Raw genomic sequence first — 18,638 nt, forward strand, 5'->3', positions numbered from 1 at the left:
TTCTGATATGGCAGAATGGGAGAATATAAAATTGAATATATAATTCCCCAAATTGTTTACGCATATCCTGTAGAGGATGTTACTAGATACAAAACAAAGTTCTGCGTGTCATCTTCGATGTATTACGTCCGTATTACATCTGTAGTTCGGTGCAATATTCCCTTGGAACTCATAAGGAATGGGATTCAAACTAACAGGGTAAAGTGTCAGCGCGCCTGAATGTCCCAAAAAATAATAAAAATTGATGTTTCAAATACTGTAAATTTAAATGCGCACCAAAAGGCTTCAAATCGGTGTCAGACGTAGTTATTTTGGTTGCACAGGACAATTTGTATAGGTACAAGTATTTTTTATACATTAATTTAATAACTTTATGTTATAATTAGACATTCTAATGTGCATCGATGGTGTGCGGTTCCCTAATGTAATTATACATCGGTAAAAATTCCAAGCAAGTTGTGTATTTTTGTTCCAAGACATAAAAAAGTTAAACAAATGTAGTTACATCTTGCAAGGCGAGAGTCCGTAAATATAACTTCAATATCGTTAATTAATTTCTGTCGAGAATATTTTGATGTAACTATTTTTTATTTTTACTAACTTTATAATGTTTAATGTTTCTGATCACGTAATGCCGTGGCAAATAATACTCTTGATAAAATTTGGGGCTGGGACTCATTTGTTTTTTTTTATCATGTCCCTAATAATTTTGTTCATGTTACGGTTGCTAAATAATATAGAATATTATTAGTTTAGTCGTACAAGTGGGCATGAAGTCAGTATAGATTTGATATAAAAGATTTGAATGCCGACCAGACGGAAGAAAATGGGCTTCTAACTGAACATTCACTGCTGTTCACTACTGTATGCCAATATATTAATTAAATGCAAGCCTTCCGCAAATATCAATCAAATCCCATCATGGTTAGATTACAAAAAGCCAATATCAAATATTTGGTTTCTTGTACATCAAATAATTCGATGAGCTAACAGCACCAGGAATCGAAAAGTCCCAGGTCTGACACATAGATTGCGCTACTAGAACTAAATCCATATGTTTTTTAGTTAGCTCCAACACTCAAAAGATTCGTGAATAAATTTGACAGCTGTATGATTATTAGTTTGTGAATTATAGCATTTTGAGTGAAGCAACTTTTGTTATTGTGAAAAAATATTGCTTCTTGAAGGGAAAAAATAGAGTTGAAACAAAAACTTGGCTTGGTGCCGAGTTTCCGGACACTGCCTCGGGAAAATCAACCACCAAGGATTGGTATGCTAAGTTTAGACGTGGCGAAATGAGCACCGAAGACGGTGAACGCAGTGGACGCCCAAAAGAGGTTGTTACCGACAAAAACATTTAAAATATCCACAAAATGATTTTGAATGACCGTCAATTGAATTTCTGACACTTTAAAGATAGTAAAAGAAAGTATACTGAGCATGTATATCGTATCATTCACGAATACTTGGGTATGAGAATGCTCTGTGCAAAGTGGGTGCCGGGCGAGCTCACTTTTGACCAAAAACAACGACGAGTTGTTGATTCGGAGCCATGTTTGAAGATGATCTAGACCCGATCTTTTGCGCCGATATGTGACAATGGATGAATCATGGCTCCATCATATCACTCCGAAGTCCAATCGACAGTCATCCGAGTGGATTGTGCACGAGGAACCCACTCCAAAGCGTGGGAAAACGCAACAGTCAGCTGGCAAGGTTATGGCGTCTGTATTTTGCCGTATATATAATCGCCGAAAAACGACCGCATTTGAAGAAAAAGAAAGCTGCTTCACCAAGACAATGCACCGTGGCACAAGTTAGTGAAAACGATGGCAAAAATCCATCCATCCTCCGTATTCTCCAGACCTGGCCTCCAGCGACTATTTCCTGTTCTCAGATCTCAAAAGAATGCTCGCTGGGAAGAAATTTGAGTTTGATTTCGTCGAATGAAGAGGCGAACGCCGAAACTCAGGCCTATTTTGAAGCAAAGAACAAATCGTACTACAAAAATGGTATAGAAAAGTTGAAGGGTCGCTATAATCAGTGTATCACCCTTGAAGGGAATTATATTGAATAGAAAAACTAATTTTGCAAAAAAAAGGTTTTACTATGGCAGGCCGGGGACTTTTCAGTTGACTTGTTACTTCACTAGGTTAAGGGTAACTGCTACATATTTCATTGAACGGTGAAGTTTTTACAGCCTGGTATGTCTGTGTTGCAGCAAACAAAAGCATCAAACATCACTTACATTAGACAATGTATGAACTCTAATGTGTTCACTGAAGCCAGGTAAAGTAGAAGAAACTTAGCCAGTTAGAGCAAGTGTAAGGCTTCATAGAGAAAGTTAATATGATACAGCAGGTTTTATCACAGATTTTATAAAGTACTTTATATACAAAAATATACATACTTATAACGTTGTACTATTGTTAAAATAAATTTAAAAATTACAATTTGTGCATTCTATTTACCTATATATTACAAAGTAATTTAATACAATACTAGATAAACTTTTTCGTTCCATAGAAGTGCTAAGTTTAAATAAACATCCGTCATAAAATGTATATAATTTAAACCTTATTAATTATTTATTTAAACCTTTAAAAGCAATTCTTACTATCAACTGTGTAAAATAAATATTTTCGTAACCTCGTCAAATACATTTCCATCTGTATCTTCATACATACAATTCTGATTTGTCTTAGCAAATAGAGGGCTTTATTTCAATAAAACTATTCCCACAGATCCCAATTGGTGAGTGTAGTATCATTGGGTACTTTTTAGACTTATTACTCGTACTTATTAACTTTCTTGAAAGTGCTACAGTTATAGTTAATTAAAAATATTTTTAAAGAAACCGATGTCAAAAAATAAATAAGGAAATCACTAAAAGGTAAAAAATAATAAATACTGATCAATTTGAAGTTGGTACGAGCAACAAATTAGATTTCTTCTGTTCTGACTTCAAACTGATCAGTTCGTAGTAGCTAAAATAATATTATAAATAGATGAATAGGTTTAGGTAGATATTAAGCTATATTGTGTATAATAGTAGAATATAAAATACGTGTAGTAGATAGGTTAAATAAGGTTCTTGTTTATTTTTATTTAGTTATTATAACGATTATGTACATATTTTATTTTAAAACGCTTTTTTTGTTTGATTATTTAGTGAGTTCCTTTTTTATTTTTTGAAGTCGGTACAATTTTATTCTTAAAAATATTTTATTATTCTCTTTCTAGTATTAGATATTTACTCAAAAAATTACGCAGTTGTTTTATTTAGTATCACAATGGCTAGGCCAAGTAAAGGTGTAGCCCGTATGAGACAAAACCAGGAATAAAGAAACAATGATTGAAAATAAGGAACGTTTTAGGCCCTGGGGTCCGCTACCAAGCCTAGGTGATTTGACATATTCTAAGTGATATTCTCACTAAACTAGAACATCAAAGAGTTATTGTCCCCTACGGGGAATCGAACACGCGACCCCCGTTTGGGAGCTGAACGCTCTAATCATTACAGCATAGAAGTAGCTGTTAACAATATTTCTATGAAGTCTCGTATGCTATGGTTAGTGCTTAAAAAGCAAACTGAATGGCTTTTTCACAGAACGACTTCCAATTTTCGGTCACATCAGCTCAGCAATATCATTATACACATATCTGATTATTTCAGATAAAAAATATGTGAAAGTATGTTTGCACGTGTTTTTGAAATGTGAGGGTTTCCCTCGGTGAGGGCCCCATCTCTCCAATTATATCCTGATTTGGTACCTGTGGGGCCATCTCAGAAATGTATTTTTTCGAATAAAAAAAGAATTTTGAAAACCGGTCCATACTTGACGGAGAAACATATATTAAAAGAAATAGAGTAAATAGAGTAAAAAAAAACACATATACTACACATTTTTAGAATAACATAGTATAGTCATTATATTAAGCTTTAGTTTATAACTTAGTTCAAGAAATCACTTACAGAAACGATCTTTTACATGTCATATAACGTAAATCCCATTAACTATTACAATCACTCATTGGGCTACAATCAGATTGTCGAATACAGTGAATTTTAAAAAATGTTATTAAAAGACGTCATCAAAGCTTTATGGAAGTAATGGTCCATATTTTTTCACAGTACTCTACTGTATATGATTGATTATTGTTTCAAGACCAATAAAATACGGTTATATTTTCATTAATTTGATTGAAACATCAATAAATTTAAAAATTAATTTAAGACCCCTTCAAACCGCATCAAATTACAGATTTATTACCAATAACAATTAACTAATTTCGCTTTGTAATGTAAATTATCTCCAGTACTATTATTAGAAACTCCGAACAATATTTTATTTTTCCATTTATTTTCCAAACGTTTTATTATGATTGCGGTTATTTACGGTTTGTATATTTTTATGGATGTGTATGATAAAGGTGAGAGAATTGTTTTATCGTTCTTCAAACGCTCGCTGATTATAAGTGAAAATAAAGCAGGATTATATTTACCTTCTTGACTGTTTGTACGCGTGATTGTTAATCCATTTAATTTGTACCCTCGAAAGAGCTTTGATGTATGACTGAACCTGTATGAGATATTAATCTATAACTTTATTACTGTATAATTTATTAAAATATCGATATATCTACTTCCTATCAAGCTAAACTTGACACTTTCGAATATGACGCCGAAATAGCTTATAACTCATCGGCAATATGGGAAAACTGAATTGCATTTCATGCAAACATTGTGATTAAATTAAGTACAAAGGTGAATTGGCCGGTCTTTGCTGCGCATCAGGAAAAGTTTCACTTCCATTTATTCGAAAACACTCAGGACCCTCAGGCTGGGGTCACATTTCAATCGAAATTGTTTGTGTGTAAAGTTCACCAATAACATTTTGAACAATAAAAGTCGTCCAGATTGACGAATCAATGAATGAATGTTCACTGCCAAGAGTACCATGAAATTAATTATTTGTTTTAAATTTCTGGTGCTGATTCAAATCTTTTATGAGTATTCAAATCTTTTATGAGTCTATTTTCATTTTATAGATGTTGAGGAGCAAAATTAACACATGCTGCCTATAACAGGTCAATTGAAAAGTCCCCGGTCTACCATAGTAAAATAATTTTTTTTTGCCAAAATTAGATTTTTTATTCAACATAATTCCCTTCAAGGGTGATACACTGATTATACACTGATTATGGCGACCCTCCAACTTTTCGATATTATTTTTGTAGTACGATTTGTCCTTTTATTCAAAATAGGCCTCAGTTTCGACGATCACCTCTTCATTGGACGCTGGGGGCCAGATCTGGAGAATACGGTGGGTGAGGAAGCAATTCGAAGCCCAATTCATGGATTTTGCCATCGTTTTGACTGACTTGTGACATGATGAATTGTCCTGGTGAAGCAGCACTTTCTTTTTTTTTTAAATACGGCGACTCTTTTTCGGCGATTTCATCATTCAAACGGTCCAATAACGGTATGCAATAGTCTCTGTTGATGGTCCTTCCTTTTTCAAGGTAGTCAATGAAAATTATTCCATGCGCTTCCCAAAATACATATATAAATAAGCATAAGTAATCTCGCGTGGTACCCACTTTACACAGAACTTTCTCGTACCCAAATATTCGTAAATGATATCGTGTACACGTTCACTTTATATCTTTAGAGTGTCTGCTATTTCATTAAATTTCAATTTCCGGTCATTCAAAATCATTTTGAATCACTGTCTTCGGTGCTCATTTCATCACGTCTAAACTTAGCATACCAATCCTTTATGATTGATTTTCCTGGGGCAGTCTCCGTAAACTCGGCATCAAACCAAGTTCTTGCTTCAACAGTATTTTTTTCCTTCAAAAAGCAATTTTATCAACACGCGAAATTCGCTTTTATCCATTTTTTTCACAATAACAAAAAGCTTCACTCAAAATGCTATAATTCACAAACTAATGATCCGACAGTTGCCAAATTTATACACGCATCTTTTGAGGGTTAGGGCTAACTAAAAACATACAGATTTAATTGTAGTATCGCGACCTATGTGTCAGGCCGGGTACTTTTCAATTAACCTGTTAACTCATCGGCAATATGGAAAAAATGCAAAAATTGTCATTAGTTTAAGTATAAAGCTGTATTGGCCATCTTTGCTGCATATATAGAAAAGTTTCACTTCCATTATTAAATATACTACCAGAACCATTAAAAACACCCAGGACCGTCAGGCTGGAGCCACATTTCAATCGAAATTGTTTGTGTGTAAAATTCGCCAATGACATTTTGAACAATAAAAGTCGTTCAGAATGACGAATGAATAAATGAATGTTCACGGCCAAGAGTACCATGAAATTGATTATTTGTTTTCTATTTCTGGTGCTATTTTATAGATGGCGAGGTACAAAATTAACACATGCTGTCTATACAACCACATTGAGCAGGTATTGTAGCAATTTTAGGTAAACCACAATTCAATCGTACTATAAAAATGGTATCGAAAAGTTGGAGGGAATTATGTTGAATAAAAAAAAATTGCCAAAAAAAATGTCTTACTATGGTAGGCCGGGGACTTTTCAATTGACCTATTAATTCTATAACACAATGCATACAATTTTGAGCAAGTTCAAATACAATGATTTATATCAATATAATCAAATCTTAATTGATGATTTACATATTCACCACACGTTATTGGACTTTTGATAGGGATGCAACCTGGATTCACAAAATGTTACTGTCTGTGGGTCAGCCATGCAATGGATCATTATTATATGTGAAGGATGTAGCCTAGTCGTATCCATTAAGAGCTAGATTGTTGATCTGACACAATCTGAAACACAATTAAAATACATTTTCTGCATTCACATTGATTTTTTTCCACAAAACTTGGGCCACTCGAGTAACTACATCAAGATATAGCAAAAATCAAAGTAGATAGCGAGGATTTTGAGACGAACGCATGATGAGAGATTACTATGGGACCCTAATGCGTGACAAAATCCAGTACAAAAGATTCAGTTCAATCTCTGTTCATTTAATATTATGAATAATTATGAATTTAATGACTATTTCGAAAACTAGAACAAGAAACAATTTTAAACAACGGTGATTTGAATTCGTCCCCAATTTTCCTTCGAAACAGCTTTTGGTTGCTCACATCCTAACTATGTGTACTTGTGTTATCATTAATACAAATTTAAAATTTTGTTGACAATTGCATGATCGTTGTATTTTCAATAATCATGACATAATTGGTGATCTCTTGACGTTATTATAACTGGAAATATATAATATATCGACATTACCGATACAAACGAATATTCAAGAAGAAAACAAAACCTCGACCGTGAACAGTAACAAATAACGCGGTATCATTGACGTGGCCTAAATAACGAACGAATGTCACTGCAGAGGAGCTTTTCCACATAACTTAAAATTAAATTTCGACATATATTTCGAGAGTGATTCGTTTAGTTGTCGATACGTTATCGCAGCGTCGTCCTTATTCAAATCAGAACGAACGGGGAATAATTAATTTATTTTTCTAGCACGAGCACGAGAAGCCGAAGCGAAGACATTTTCGTAACATAATTAAGTGATTCTAATGGTTATTTTTTTTCAATTAACTTATATTCAGTGCATGTAGAAAATTGTACAATATAATCAAGTAGTGTAATTTGAAAATATCCGTTAAAAATGAATTGCTGTTCGTTAATCTTGATAAAACTCGAGAATGGCTGGCTAATTTTAATTTTAAATTATTTGTGGAAGTCCAGAGAAGGTTTATATGATGAGAAAATATGGATTAAATCCAAAGAAAACAGTAGAAACAACAATTTTGTTTTCCCATATAAAGTGTAACTATCACTGGCATCTATAGTTTCACCGTCACAAAGGATCGACATTTTTGTTGGTTATCAAATACTTGAGAATCGCAATTATAACACATAATGCATTGAAAATTGAAGAGGATTCTGCAGCACTGACCGTTTAATACTTCACCGCGATATGTTTCTTACAAATGCAAGTATTCTTCAGACATTCCTTTTTAGGTACATCAATTCCATAACACAAGTGAAAAAGAATGACATATATATATATATATATATATATATATATATATATATATATATATATATATATATATATCAAGTAAATATTAATCGAGCGATCGAGTAAATATTAATCAGGAATAGAGTCTCGTAGTGATTGTTGTGACGGTAAGGCATACTTCGAGAGTGATTAAGCGAGCAGGTTTAAGATGCGATGAGTTCATACACAACAATTGCGAGCACGACACAAAGAAACTCAACGAATTCTGTGAGTATTCCTGTGATCCAGGAACAAGCAACATTCTACTATGATTGGGAAACAGATTATTGTGACAACAAATCGGGGGAAATGACAATAACAGATCAATTGAAAAGTCCCCGGCCTACCATAGTAAAACAAATTTTTTTGGCAAAATTAGCTTTTTTTATTCAACATAATTCCCCTCAAGGGTGATGCACTGATTATAGCGACCCTCCAACTTTTCGAACAGGAAATAGTCGCTGGGGGCCAGATCTGGAGAATACGGTGAATGAGGAAGCAATTCGAAGCCCAATTCATGGATTTTTGCCATCGTTTTAACTGACTTGTGACATGGTGGATTGTCTTGACGAATCAGCACTTTTATTTTCTTCAAATGCGGCCGTTTTTCGGGGATTACGTCCTTCAAATGGCCCAATAACGCTATGAAATAGTCGCTATTGATGATCCTTCTTTTTTCAAGGTAGCAAATGAAAATTATTCAATGCGCATCCCAAAATACAGACGCCATAACCTTTCCAGCCGACTGTTGAGTTTTCCCACGCTTTGGAGCAGGTTCATCGTGTACAGTCCACTCGGATGACTGTCGATTGGACTTTGGAGTGAAATGATGGAGCCATGTTTCATCCATTGTCATATATCGATGCAAAAACTCGGGTTTATTACGCTTAATCTTCTTCAAACACTGCTCCAAATCATCAACTCGTCGTTGTTTTTGTCAAATGTGAGCTCATGCGGAACCCACTTTGCACAAAGCTTTATCATACTCAAATATTCGTGAATCATACGATGTACACGTTCAGTTGATATCTTTAGAGTGTCTGCTACTTCATTCAATTTCAATTTAGGGTCATTCAAAACCATTTTGTGGATTTTTTAAATGTTTTCGTCGGCAACAACCTCTTTTGGGTGTCCAGTGCGTTCACCGTCTTCGGTGCTCATTTCACTACGTCTAAACTTAGCATACCAATCCTTAATGGTTAATTTTCCTGGGGCACTGTCCGAAAACTCGGAATCAAGCCAAGTTTTTGCTTCAATTGTAATTTTTCCCTTCAAAAGTCAATATTTTATCAACACGCGAAATTCCTTTTTATCCGTTTTTTTCACAATACCAAAAGTTGCTTCACTCAAAATGCTATAATTGACAAACTAATGATCCCCCAGCTGTCAATCATCTTTTGAGGCTTAGGGCTAACTAAAAAATATATATATTTTATATAATATATAAAATATATTTAATTCTATTAGCGCCATCTATGTGTCAGGCCGGAGACTTTTCAATTAACCTGTTAGTTTGTCAATGAGGTTGGCCCTTCAAATACAGGGGTTAACTTATAACTAAAATTGCTACAATTGGTCCTACTACTAGATCCCTTATTCAGAAAATAGAGTTAACTCAGAAATATATTAATAAAATCTTTAGAGAGCGCTATTACCATTACCAGATAATAGATCTTCAATTTTTCCAAAATTACTCATACGCAATTCGGATATGGAATAGACATTGTGTTCACCATTCAACAGTGAAGTGAACTATTGCAAAAAGTACCAACTGAAAACGTTCCTTATTTCACTATATTTAACCATTTATTTTATTTAGGCCCATTTATTAAATTAGATAGTATAAATCTGAAATGAACAGAGGTTGAACTGAGTCTTTTACTTCTCTGGATCTGTTTCACGCGTTAGGGTCCAACTGTAATCGCTCATCATGCATTTGCCTCAAAACAAGTGCAATCGTCTTTAGATTTTGGCTACATCTTGGTGCAGACGCTTGTATCGTTCAAGTTTTGCGAAAAAAATGAAGATGCGAATACAGAAAATGTATTTGGAGAAACATTCAAGCTCCAATCGTGTGGTACAAAATGTCGACTACGTTCATTGTGATACTGTAATTTGTGGTTATCGAGAAATGTATGAACAACACTTTGAAAGGATACATTATTCCCCAACATCTCCGGATTAGGCGTATGCGCACTCTGCTGTATAAAATAAATCATAGAAAAGAATAACCTATATGAAACTATATTGTCTTCCTTTTCTAACGGCGGTCCATCCTTTTCGAGTCGATCGGGGTACGGTCGAGATCAAAAGAACAATTAAATCTAGAATATTTAGATTTGGTGTTACATCAATAATTCTATACTAATAATAATTAAATTGTTGTGTTATTCTTGGAGGCCTAACATACATTGATTTAAAATATGAAAGAACAAGGTTACAACAAGATGTAAGGTTAAATTTTTATGTAAGTTATAAAATCCATGCAGCATCTATTTTATTTATAGTGGGAATTTTAGCTGCCAAATTTATAACACATCATTTTCAACGACCTGGAATAGGTATCAACATATGCCAAAATTTAATTATAACAAAAACAGAGAAGAAAATGATTCTTGTTGTGTTGGAAGTAGTCAAGTCATTAAAAAGGTTTGTCGATCAAGAATAGTAGCAAAAACTGTAGTAACTGGTAATGATTAGACATTTATTTTAAACATAATATATTTTAGTAATGATTTAAATTCCGTTTTATAGTTAAGATGTAGCTAGAATTTGTTGAGAGTAAAAGTCGAAGAATGTGAAATTCAGAGAATAATTAGACAGCATTTAGCTGAGATATAGAACAGTGTAGCGTGATATTTTGAAATAATTAAATTTGCTATCAAAAGTAGACCTGGATCAAATAACCAAAATATAAAACTATCAACGACACGCTAATGATTTAACGTCAAGGAAAATACAATGCATTTTTAGATAAGAGTTTTGGTACATACATTATTGTTTTGTGAATATAATAATGTATTGACTGAGATGTCTTTAACATTCTACATTCACTTTTCAAGTTTGTCCATCTACTCAGGTTCAAAAGTTGACGCGAATTTGTAAGCTTGTGTAATCATTCGTATCAAGAATGACTCGATTTCGTTAAACATCGCCTAATTGTCAATGGCTTTGTGCTGCGTTTTCCATTTTCAAAAATTGAAAATCGAAATATAACGAAAATTACTTTCTGCAATCTCCATTTTCAGGGTGCAATAACTATTAACTGAGTAACCGAATAAAGCTACCCTTATCTGGAATCTTCTATGCACTATTACTTTAAAGCCATCTATTATAAAAAATATTAGAAATTAGCTTTACCCGAGCTTTATATGAAATCAAAAATTTGTTATTGTTTTGACTTTCCTTACCATTATTTGTTCTATTAGTTAATCAAATTAATTCAATTATCAATGCTAACACCATGTTCTATATCATAAATACTTTACCAAATAAATTATACAGGAGTCATAAGAGACAATATTAAAAAAGCAATATAAATATATAAATATATTCGGTACTTACCTTCGGAATTTTGGCATATCGACCTGTGCGTGTGTCCCGAATATGTGCGATGTCCAGCAGATCCATCTCGAGATTTTGGTCCACCCAGTACAAATAGAAGCCATGAGGATCCACCCTTAACGTAACCGGTATGCCAACAACGGTGTCCTATAATAAAATATATAAATTACGATAAATAATGCAATATAAAAGCAATAATAATAATATTATATACAATTAATCTTTTTTCACATAACGGCGGAGAAAATAATATGTAACTCATGGGCTAATTAGTAGGGTATGTTAAATTTGCATATATCAATATTATTGTCATTATATTACTGTCATTGTGATGTAATATATTCTGATATTGTTGCAGATAAAACTTTACACAGTTGGAGTACACAAAATATATATAGTCCATCCAAAATGGCAGTGAACGCACGACATCATGATGTAAAATATATTGCCTATTGCACTTTGTAAATTCCTTTTAATATCAGACAATATTTTACTTGTCATTTTATTCCAGTTAAAATGAGATACAATGCTGTTTGATGCGTCCGAACATGTCATCGAATCAACCTATAAAATACGTGTATTTGACAAATGTCTGCAAAATTCTCCAAAACATTAGTGTTATAAACGCATATTATTAATATTTATCATTACCCTCATGCCAATAAATTGTCAGTTACAAACAGACAACGTTTCTTATCAATAACTTGGAACAAAAATGGGGTAACAGGGCCCATTCTTACCAGTAAAAAGCGTTTAGTTATTGTAATTTTGCCTTTATTATTTAATTATTACATTGTTACTAGTCGTTTCCGACTAAACTACAATTTGTCTTTATAATAACTTTATTTATAACTCTTTATTATAATATAAATCTAGGTATATAACTAACCCATCGGCCCTACCTCAGTCTCTGGTCAAATAGTGTTTATACATGTACTGCTGTATTTTTTATTATATGCACCTCACAACACAACACTACACAAGATCAGATGGTTTGACTCTTTTGAGACTGTGTCCTCCTCTGGTGGTATACAAAAGTTGCAATACGTCATACAATATTCTCATGAGAATGGAGTCTTTCCTCTTGGTTGACTGTGGGTATCTGAAGGTCTCGATGTAGGTACCCAGTCTTGTAGTATTTGGATGCCCTCACAATACTTGTTCTCAAAAATTTGTATTTTGTTTGTGTTACTCTTTGCAGAACACCCCCATAATTGAACTCCGTATGTCCATATAGGTTTCAGTATTTGCTTATATAATAGCAATTTATTATGTACTGATAATTGTGATTTTCTCCCAATCACCCAATACATTTTCCTACATTTCAATTCCAGTTCTTTTCTTTTCTTCTTTATATGCTCATTTCGAGATATTTAGCGTTCTTGCTATATGCAATTATATTATAGTATTATTTAATGTTATTGGAGCTTGTACGGTCCGATTATAGGTGAACTGCATATGCATAGATTTACTTTCGTTAATTTTTATTTTCAAAGCTTGTGTCCTACTATTTAACAGGTCAATTGAAAAGCCCCCGGCCTACCAACACCAACAACTACCAAAACACTTTTTTTGGCCGAATTAGTTTTTGTATTCAACATAATTCCCTTCAAGGGTGATACACTGATTATAGCGACACTCCAACTTTTCGATACCATTTTTGTAGTACGATTTGTCCTTTGCTTCAAAATAGGCCAGTTCAGTTTCTTCATTAGACGAAAAAATTTTCCCAGCCAGTATATTTTTGAGATGTGAGAACAGGAAATGGCCGCTAGGGACCAGATCTGGATAATACGGTGGTTGAGAAAGCGATTCGAAGTACAATTCATGGATTCTTGCCATCGTTCTCACTCACTTGTGATACACTGTTTTTGTCACATCTTGGGTTACATTGTCTTGGTGAAGCAGCACTTTCTTTTTCTTCAAATTCGGCTGTTTTTCGGCGATTTCGTCCTTCAAACGGTCCAATAACGCTATGTAATAGTCGCTGTTCATGGTCCTTCCTTTATCAAGGTAGTCAATGAAAATTATTCCAAGTGCATCCCAATATACAGATGCCATAACCCTACCAGCCGACTGTTGCGTTTTTCCACGCTTTGGAAAGGGTTCATCGTGTGCAGTCCACTTGGATAACTGTCGATTGGACGTCGGACTGAAATTTTCCTTCAAAAAGCAATATTTTATCAACACGGGAAATTCCTTTCACAATAACAAAAGTTGCTTCACTCAAAATGCTATCTAACTAAAAAGCATATGGATATAATTCTAGTAGCACCATCTATGTGTCGGGCCGGGGACTTTTCAATTGACCTGTTATATTGTCTCTTGTCTTTTGTAATTTTCGTGTTCTTCACTATTATCTGAGACAGCTATAATCGCAGTATCATCAGCGCAAATGTAGCCATCGTAACGTCCTCCGTTTGTAATATATCACAAGTGTAGAGCAGAAAAAGCATTGGCCCCAGTACACTTGTGGTACACCTGTTTTAGATTATCTTATTGTAGAGTAAGCTTATTCTTGTTTAACTCTAAATATTCTGGCTCTAATGTACGATTTTAGTACCTCGGTGTGCCTTCATGGCTTCACGCCAAACCTTATCGAAGGCTTGTGCTACATCTAAGAATATGGCTGAGCATACTTTTTTACTTTCGTAGGCTTTTTCAATAACATCTGTTATTCTGGGACGTGGTCAATTGTTGAATGCTTGATAATAAACCCAAACTGATGAATTGATATTAGGTTTTATCTCTATATGAACAGTTATTGTATTGATTATTATATATTAAGTTGCTGGATTTTTATTGAAAATATATTGACTGAGTTGCAGCTGCAATGAATATGAGTATGGAAATTGGGACTAAAACCTCCCAAGAAAAGAAAAACAATATTTACCAAAAATAAAACGTTTACATATTACATAGATGATAGTTATATTCCAGACTAAATTTATGAGATATAAAAAAGTAAGTAGTATTTTTCAATTTAAGCATAATTTAATACAATTATTTCAGAGATAACTGTTAGCGTTTAATTGTCTATTCTCTATAGCAAATTAAATTCACCCCCTCACTTGACCATCCGCAACATATGTTAACCCTCATTACTGACGCAATCCCCTTTTTGAAGAGGAACACTTTCCGTCAGATCATCTTCTAAAGAGCATAGTCTGTCTCAAATATCTCCGGCTCCCAATAAATCGTCTGTCTCAACAACAACTTGCAATATTCCAAGTGTTCCAATCCAAACAAGTCGGTACATTGCTCTATGCCCCATAGTTTGTGAGGAACGTGAACACCTATCTAGAATCAAGCATCTTATTCGTGAAAAGCTTCACGAACATCCTCAGTGTGACGTTCTCTCTTAAACTATATACGGCAATCGCAGTCAAACCCTAGGGTCTCTGTCGCTCGCAAAATTCAATTATCCTGAATCCGAAGCAACATTAGCAAAATACCATTTGGTTATAGTGATCATTTTGGATGTAAAAAAATTGTAATCTCTCTTTCGCCACCAGTCTTTAAGAACAAGGACAGTTTCACAGCCCTTGCAGAACACACACACCGTCAACATAGGCAGTCTCGTTACCACGGAAAATTTGAATACACGGTCAAAAGAGAGCACAGTTGGTGTCATTTTGACACTGTCAAGGTTGTTGTTATTAAACATGTATACCTTCTATAATTGTAATTAATAAATTTAGTGTAAATAAGGTATTTTAACTTAACCAGTTAAAGAAGTCGAGAAGAAAAAATCGCTTAACAATTGATAATACTAATTTCACGTTTTTTACTGCATGACTTTATGGAAATATAAACTGAACATTCCCAGAACCAAAATAACATATTAATCGTTTTCTGGACAAATGTACAGTAAGTGCGTGCTATAGTTTTGTCGCGTAGTTCAGGCAACACGATCTTTAACGGAACTTATAGAATTAATTGTAATATCTACATGAATAACTTGAATAATTGTTTCAAATCGTATAATTTAAAAGCTATAAATTTATTTTTATCCATAACAATAAAGAAAAATGCGTAGTGTGTTAAAGTCTTGTAGTAAAGTGTAAATTGTGTAATTTTGAGAGAGTGTCTACTTTTCAATACACTGCCGCAGATATTCTGTACTCGAAAAATATTAGTCTACTATTTTTCAGATCGTTTTCTATAATCCATGTTTCTTCGGAGCTATTCGCTGCGTCTTCCATCCAAAAGGTCGATCACGCCACAGTCAACTGTCAGTGAAGAATTAGTTTAACTTTCGTACATTCGACAGGTATGTCCAACCATATCCATCTTTATTATTCCTTTGGATGATATTATTGATGACAATCGAGAGTATTATATATAAATAAACTGATTTTCACGGCATAAGAAAACCATTTGATTTTTAGCAAAGAAAAAACGCCACAAACTTTTACCAGGCTCAATATGGATCCGCTACGGTGAAGCGGCTGTATAAACTACTTAATTTCTTCGGCTCCCACGGAGAGAGATTTATCGTAGACTAATAGAGGTACATTAGCAAGCTGTGCCAAATTATGGAAGATGACGAGGATGCCTCGACCGAAAAAAAAATCCCGCCCTTTTTAGGAAACTAATTGAATCGAAATTACTCTAAACGTCGAGAATGTTCCCGATAATAAGTCGACCGTTTCGATATATATTGAAAGCGTAATGGAAAAATTAATGGAAAAATCGAAGAAATAACCGCCGCCATCATCCGATCGGGGTTAAATTTTGCAGAAAAATCTCCACACGTCTCCGCGCCCTAATAAATCTTCTTAAATTCCTATTAACAAAAGCAAAAGTCAGCGTTCCTAAATCAATAAATATATTTATCTTCGGTCAGAGCGTAATTTATCGTATTTGATTTTCACAATACAACGGTATGTCTCCGTATGTTTACGGCGACATTGGAGAGGTTTCCTCTAGAAATAAGTGTTTTTTCTTAATTTAAAAAGCACACGGTACACATATTACAGCTACAGTCTGTTTAAAATAACAGTGAACTTACGTAATCAAGACGTTTAAAGTATTACGTATTGCAATTTGTAAATTCGTTTTAAGATCATAAAATAATTTCCATCTCATTTTATCCTAGTTAAAAGAAGATCAGCTCCATCAGAGATCAAATATATGAGATATTAGTTTAGTCTGAAAAGTATCAGCAGAAACTTAAAGATATGCAGCTTTTTGAAGAATTTAGAACATCCATTCATACACTGTTGGGTAATATAAGATTTGAATGGTTTAAAGATAATCTACGAAGAGATCTAATGGAGCTTCCACACATTACTTAAAAAAGGATAAAATGTTTAAAAAACATATAATAAAATCAAGGAAGACTTAATATTTGGTACAATTTGTGTATTTTGACAAGACAAGTATATTTCAGAACGAGGCATTGGAGCTTCAACAATATAATAAAAATAGTGTAAAGATAACAAAAGTTGATGGAAATAAGTAAATGTTGGATAAATAATTCATTGGAGAATATTGTTCTTCATGCTGGAAACAGGAACGGTTCCTAGCACTTTAAAAGAAAGTGTTGCTAGAAAATTAGTGTTTACCTCTATGTCCAAGGGTGATTACCATGGAGGTGGTTTTAAAATCAGTCCTTAAAGAACTTGGAAGAATCATAAGTTATTTTTATGGACAATGCACCGTATCATAGTAAACTGGTAGAGAAGATCCCAACAAGTATATCGACAAAGGCCGCAATTAAGGAATGGGTTGCAATTAAGGATAGTTGAACAATATGGCCACGGGGTATTATATCTTTCTCCCTATCACTACACATACAATCCAATCGAATTGATATAGGGTGTTATACAGAATTATTACAATAACATGTAGGTCGAGAAGAATATACAAGTAAGGACTGTCTCGATATATGGAAAGAAGCATTGTCAATAATAACACCTTCGGGTTGGCTGACTGATCAGACACACTGAAGAAGAAATTGATCGCAAGTGATAGTGGTTGAGTGAAACTTTCTGGATGTGGGATTATAATTTAATGCTGACAATTACCCAAACAGGTGATGGGAGCGGAAATAACTAAAGGTGTCTATAAAATTCATGTAGGATAACTGGTATTATCGTATTCTATAGTGTGAAAGATTTATATGTATAAATGTGTGTGTAATTGTGCATAATATACATGAACATTTGGTTAAAATGTACGAGGAGAGAAAGAGTACCAACTCTTTTGCAGATAAGGCAAAAGCATTAGGGAGAATACAGTAATTAAATCGAATTTTATCGAGAAAGAGGTATTCAGATAGTAACAAAACAAACAGAAAAATAAGAAATACAGTGTTATCAAAATGGTTTTACACGGAAACACCGGACCGAAAGAAACAAGAACTAAACGTAAAAGGTAAATATGCTCCCTTTCATAGGTGCTGTGGAAAATAGAGCCCCAATGCCTCGCTCTGAACTATACTTGTCTTATCAAAATACACAAATTGTACCAAATAATAAGTCTTCCTTGATTTTATTATATGTTTTTTAAACATTTTATCCTTTTTTAAGTAATGTGTGGAAGTTCCATTAGACCTCTTCGTAGATTATCTTTAAACCATTTAAATCTTATATTACCCAACAATGTATGAATTGATGTTCTATATTCTTCAAAGAGCTGCATATCTCGAAGTTTTCTATTGATACTTTTCAGACTAACAGTTCACTCTGAAATAATTGTATTAAATTATGTTTATATTGATAAAACTCATCATTGTTTTTATATATTTCATACATTTGATCTCTGATGGAGCTGATCTTCTTTTCGGTGAATCTAAGATTATTGTTTTTCATGTTTTAGTGACTGTGCCTATATTAATATTAACTGTAGCTAAAACACGCTAGGCATATTAATATTCTGAAGAATATTGCAGAAGTTTGACAACCAGACGATTTTTGTAGGCTGATTCGATTACATGTTCGAGCTTATCAGATAGCATTGTATCTCTTTTTAACTA

General features: G+C 33.6%; 2 protein-coding genes across 9 annotated transcripts in view; both read right to left on the bottom strand.

Moving 5' to 3' along the window:
• Plc21C (Phospholipase C at 21C) overlaps positions 1-18,638 on the bottom strand; it is a 316,467-nt gene that overhangs the window by 196,295 nt on the left and 101,534 nt on the right. For all 8 annotated transcript variants that reach the window (XM_076417178.1, XM_076417181.1, XM_076417180.1 and 5 more), the window contains exon 2: positions 11,657-11,803. In XM_076417178.1, coding sequence (XP_076273293.1) covers positions 11,657-11,803 — 147 coding nt within the window. The remainder of the gene's footprint in view (positions 1-11,656; positions 11,804-18,638) is intronic.
• LOC143204589 (uncharacterized) overlaps positions 1-18,638 on the bottom strand; it is a 347,147-nt gene that overhangs the window by 161,013 nt on the left and 167,496 nt on the right. The window lies entirely within an intron of this gene.

This window comes from Rhynchophorus ferrugineus, unplaced genomic scaffold (assembly GCF_030347505.1).
Source record: "Rhynchophorus ferrugineus isolate W39M unplaced genomic scaffold, kcgeb_rfMv2 rfM11, whole genome shotgun sequence".
Taxonomy (NCBI): domain Eukaryota; kingdom Metazoa; phylum Arthropoda; class Insecta; order Coleoptera; family Curculionidae; genus Rhynchophorus; species Rhynchophorus ferrugineus.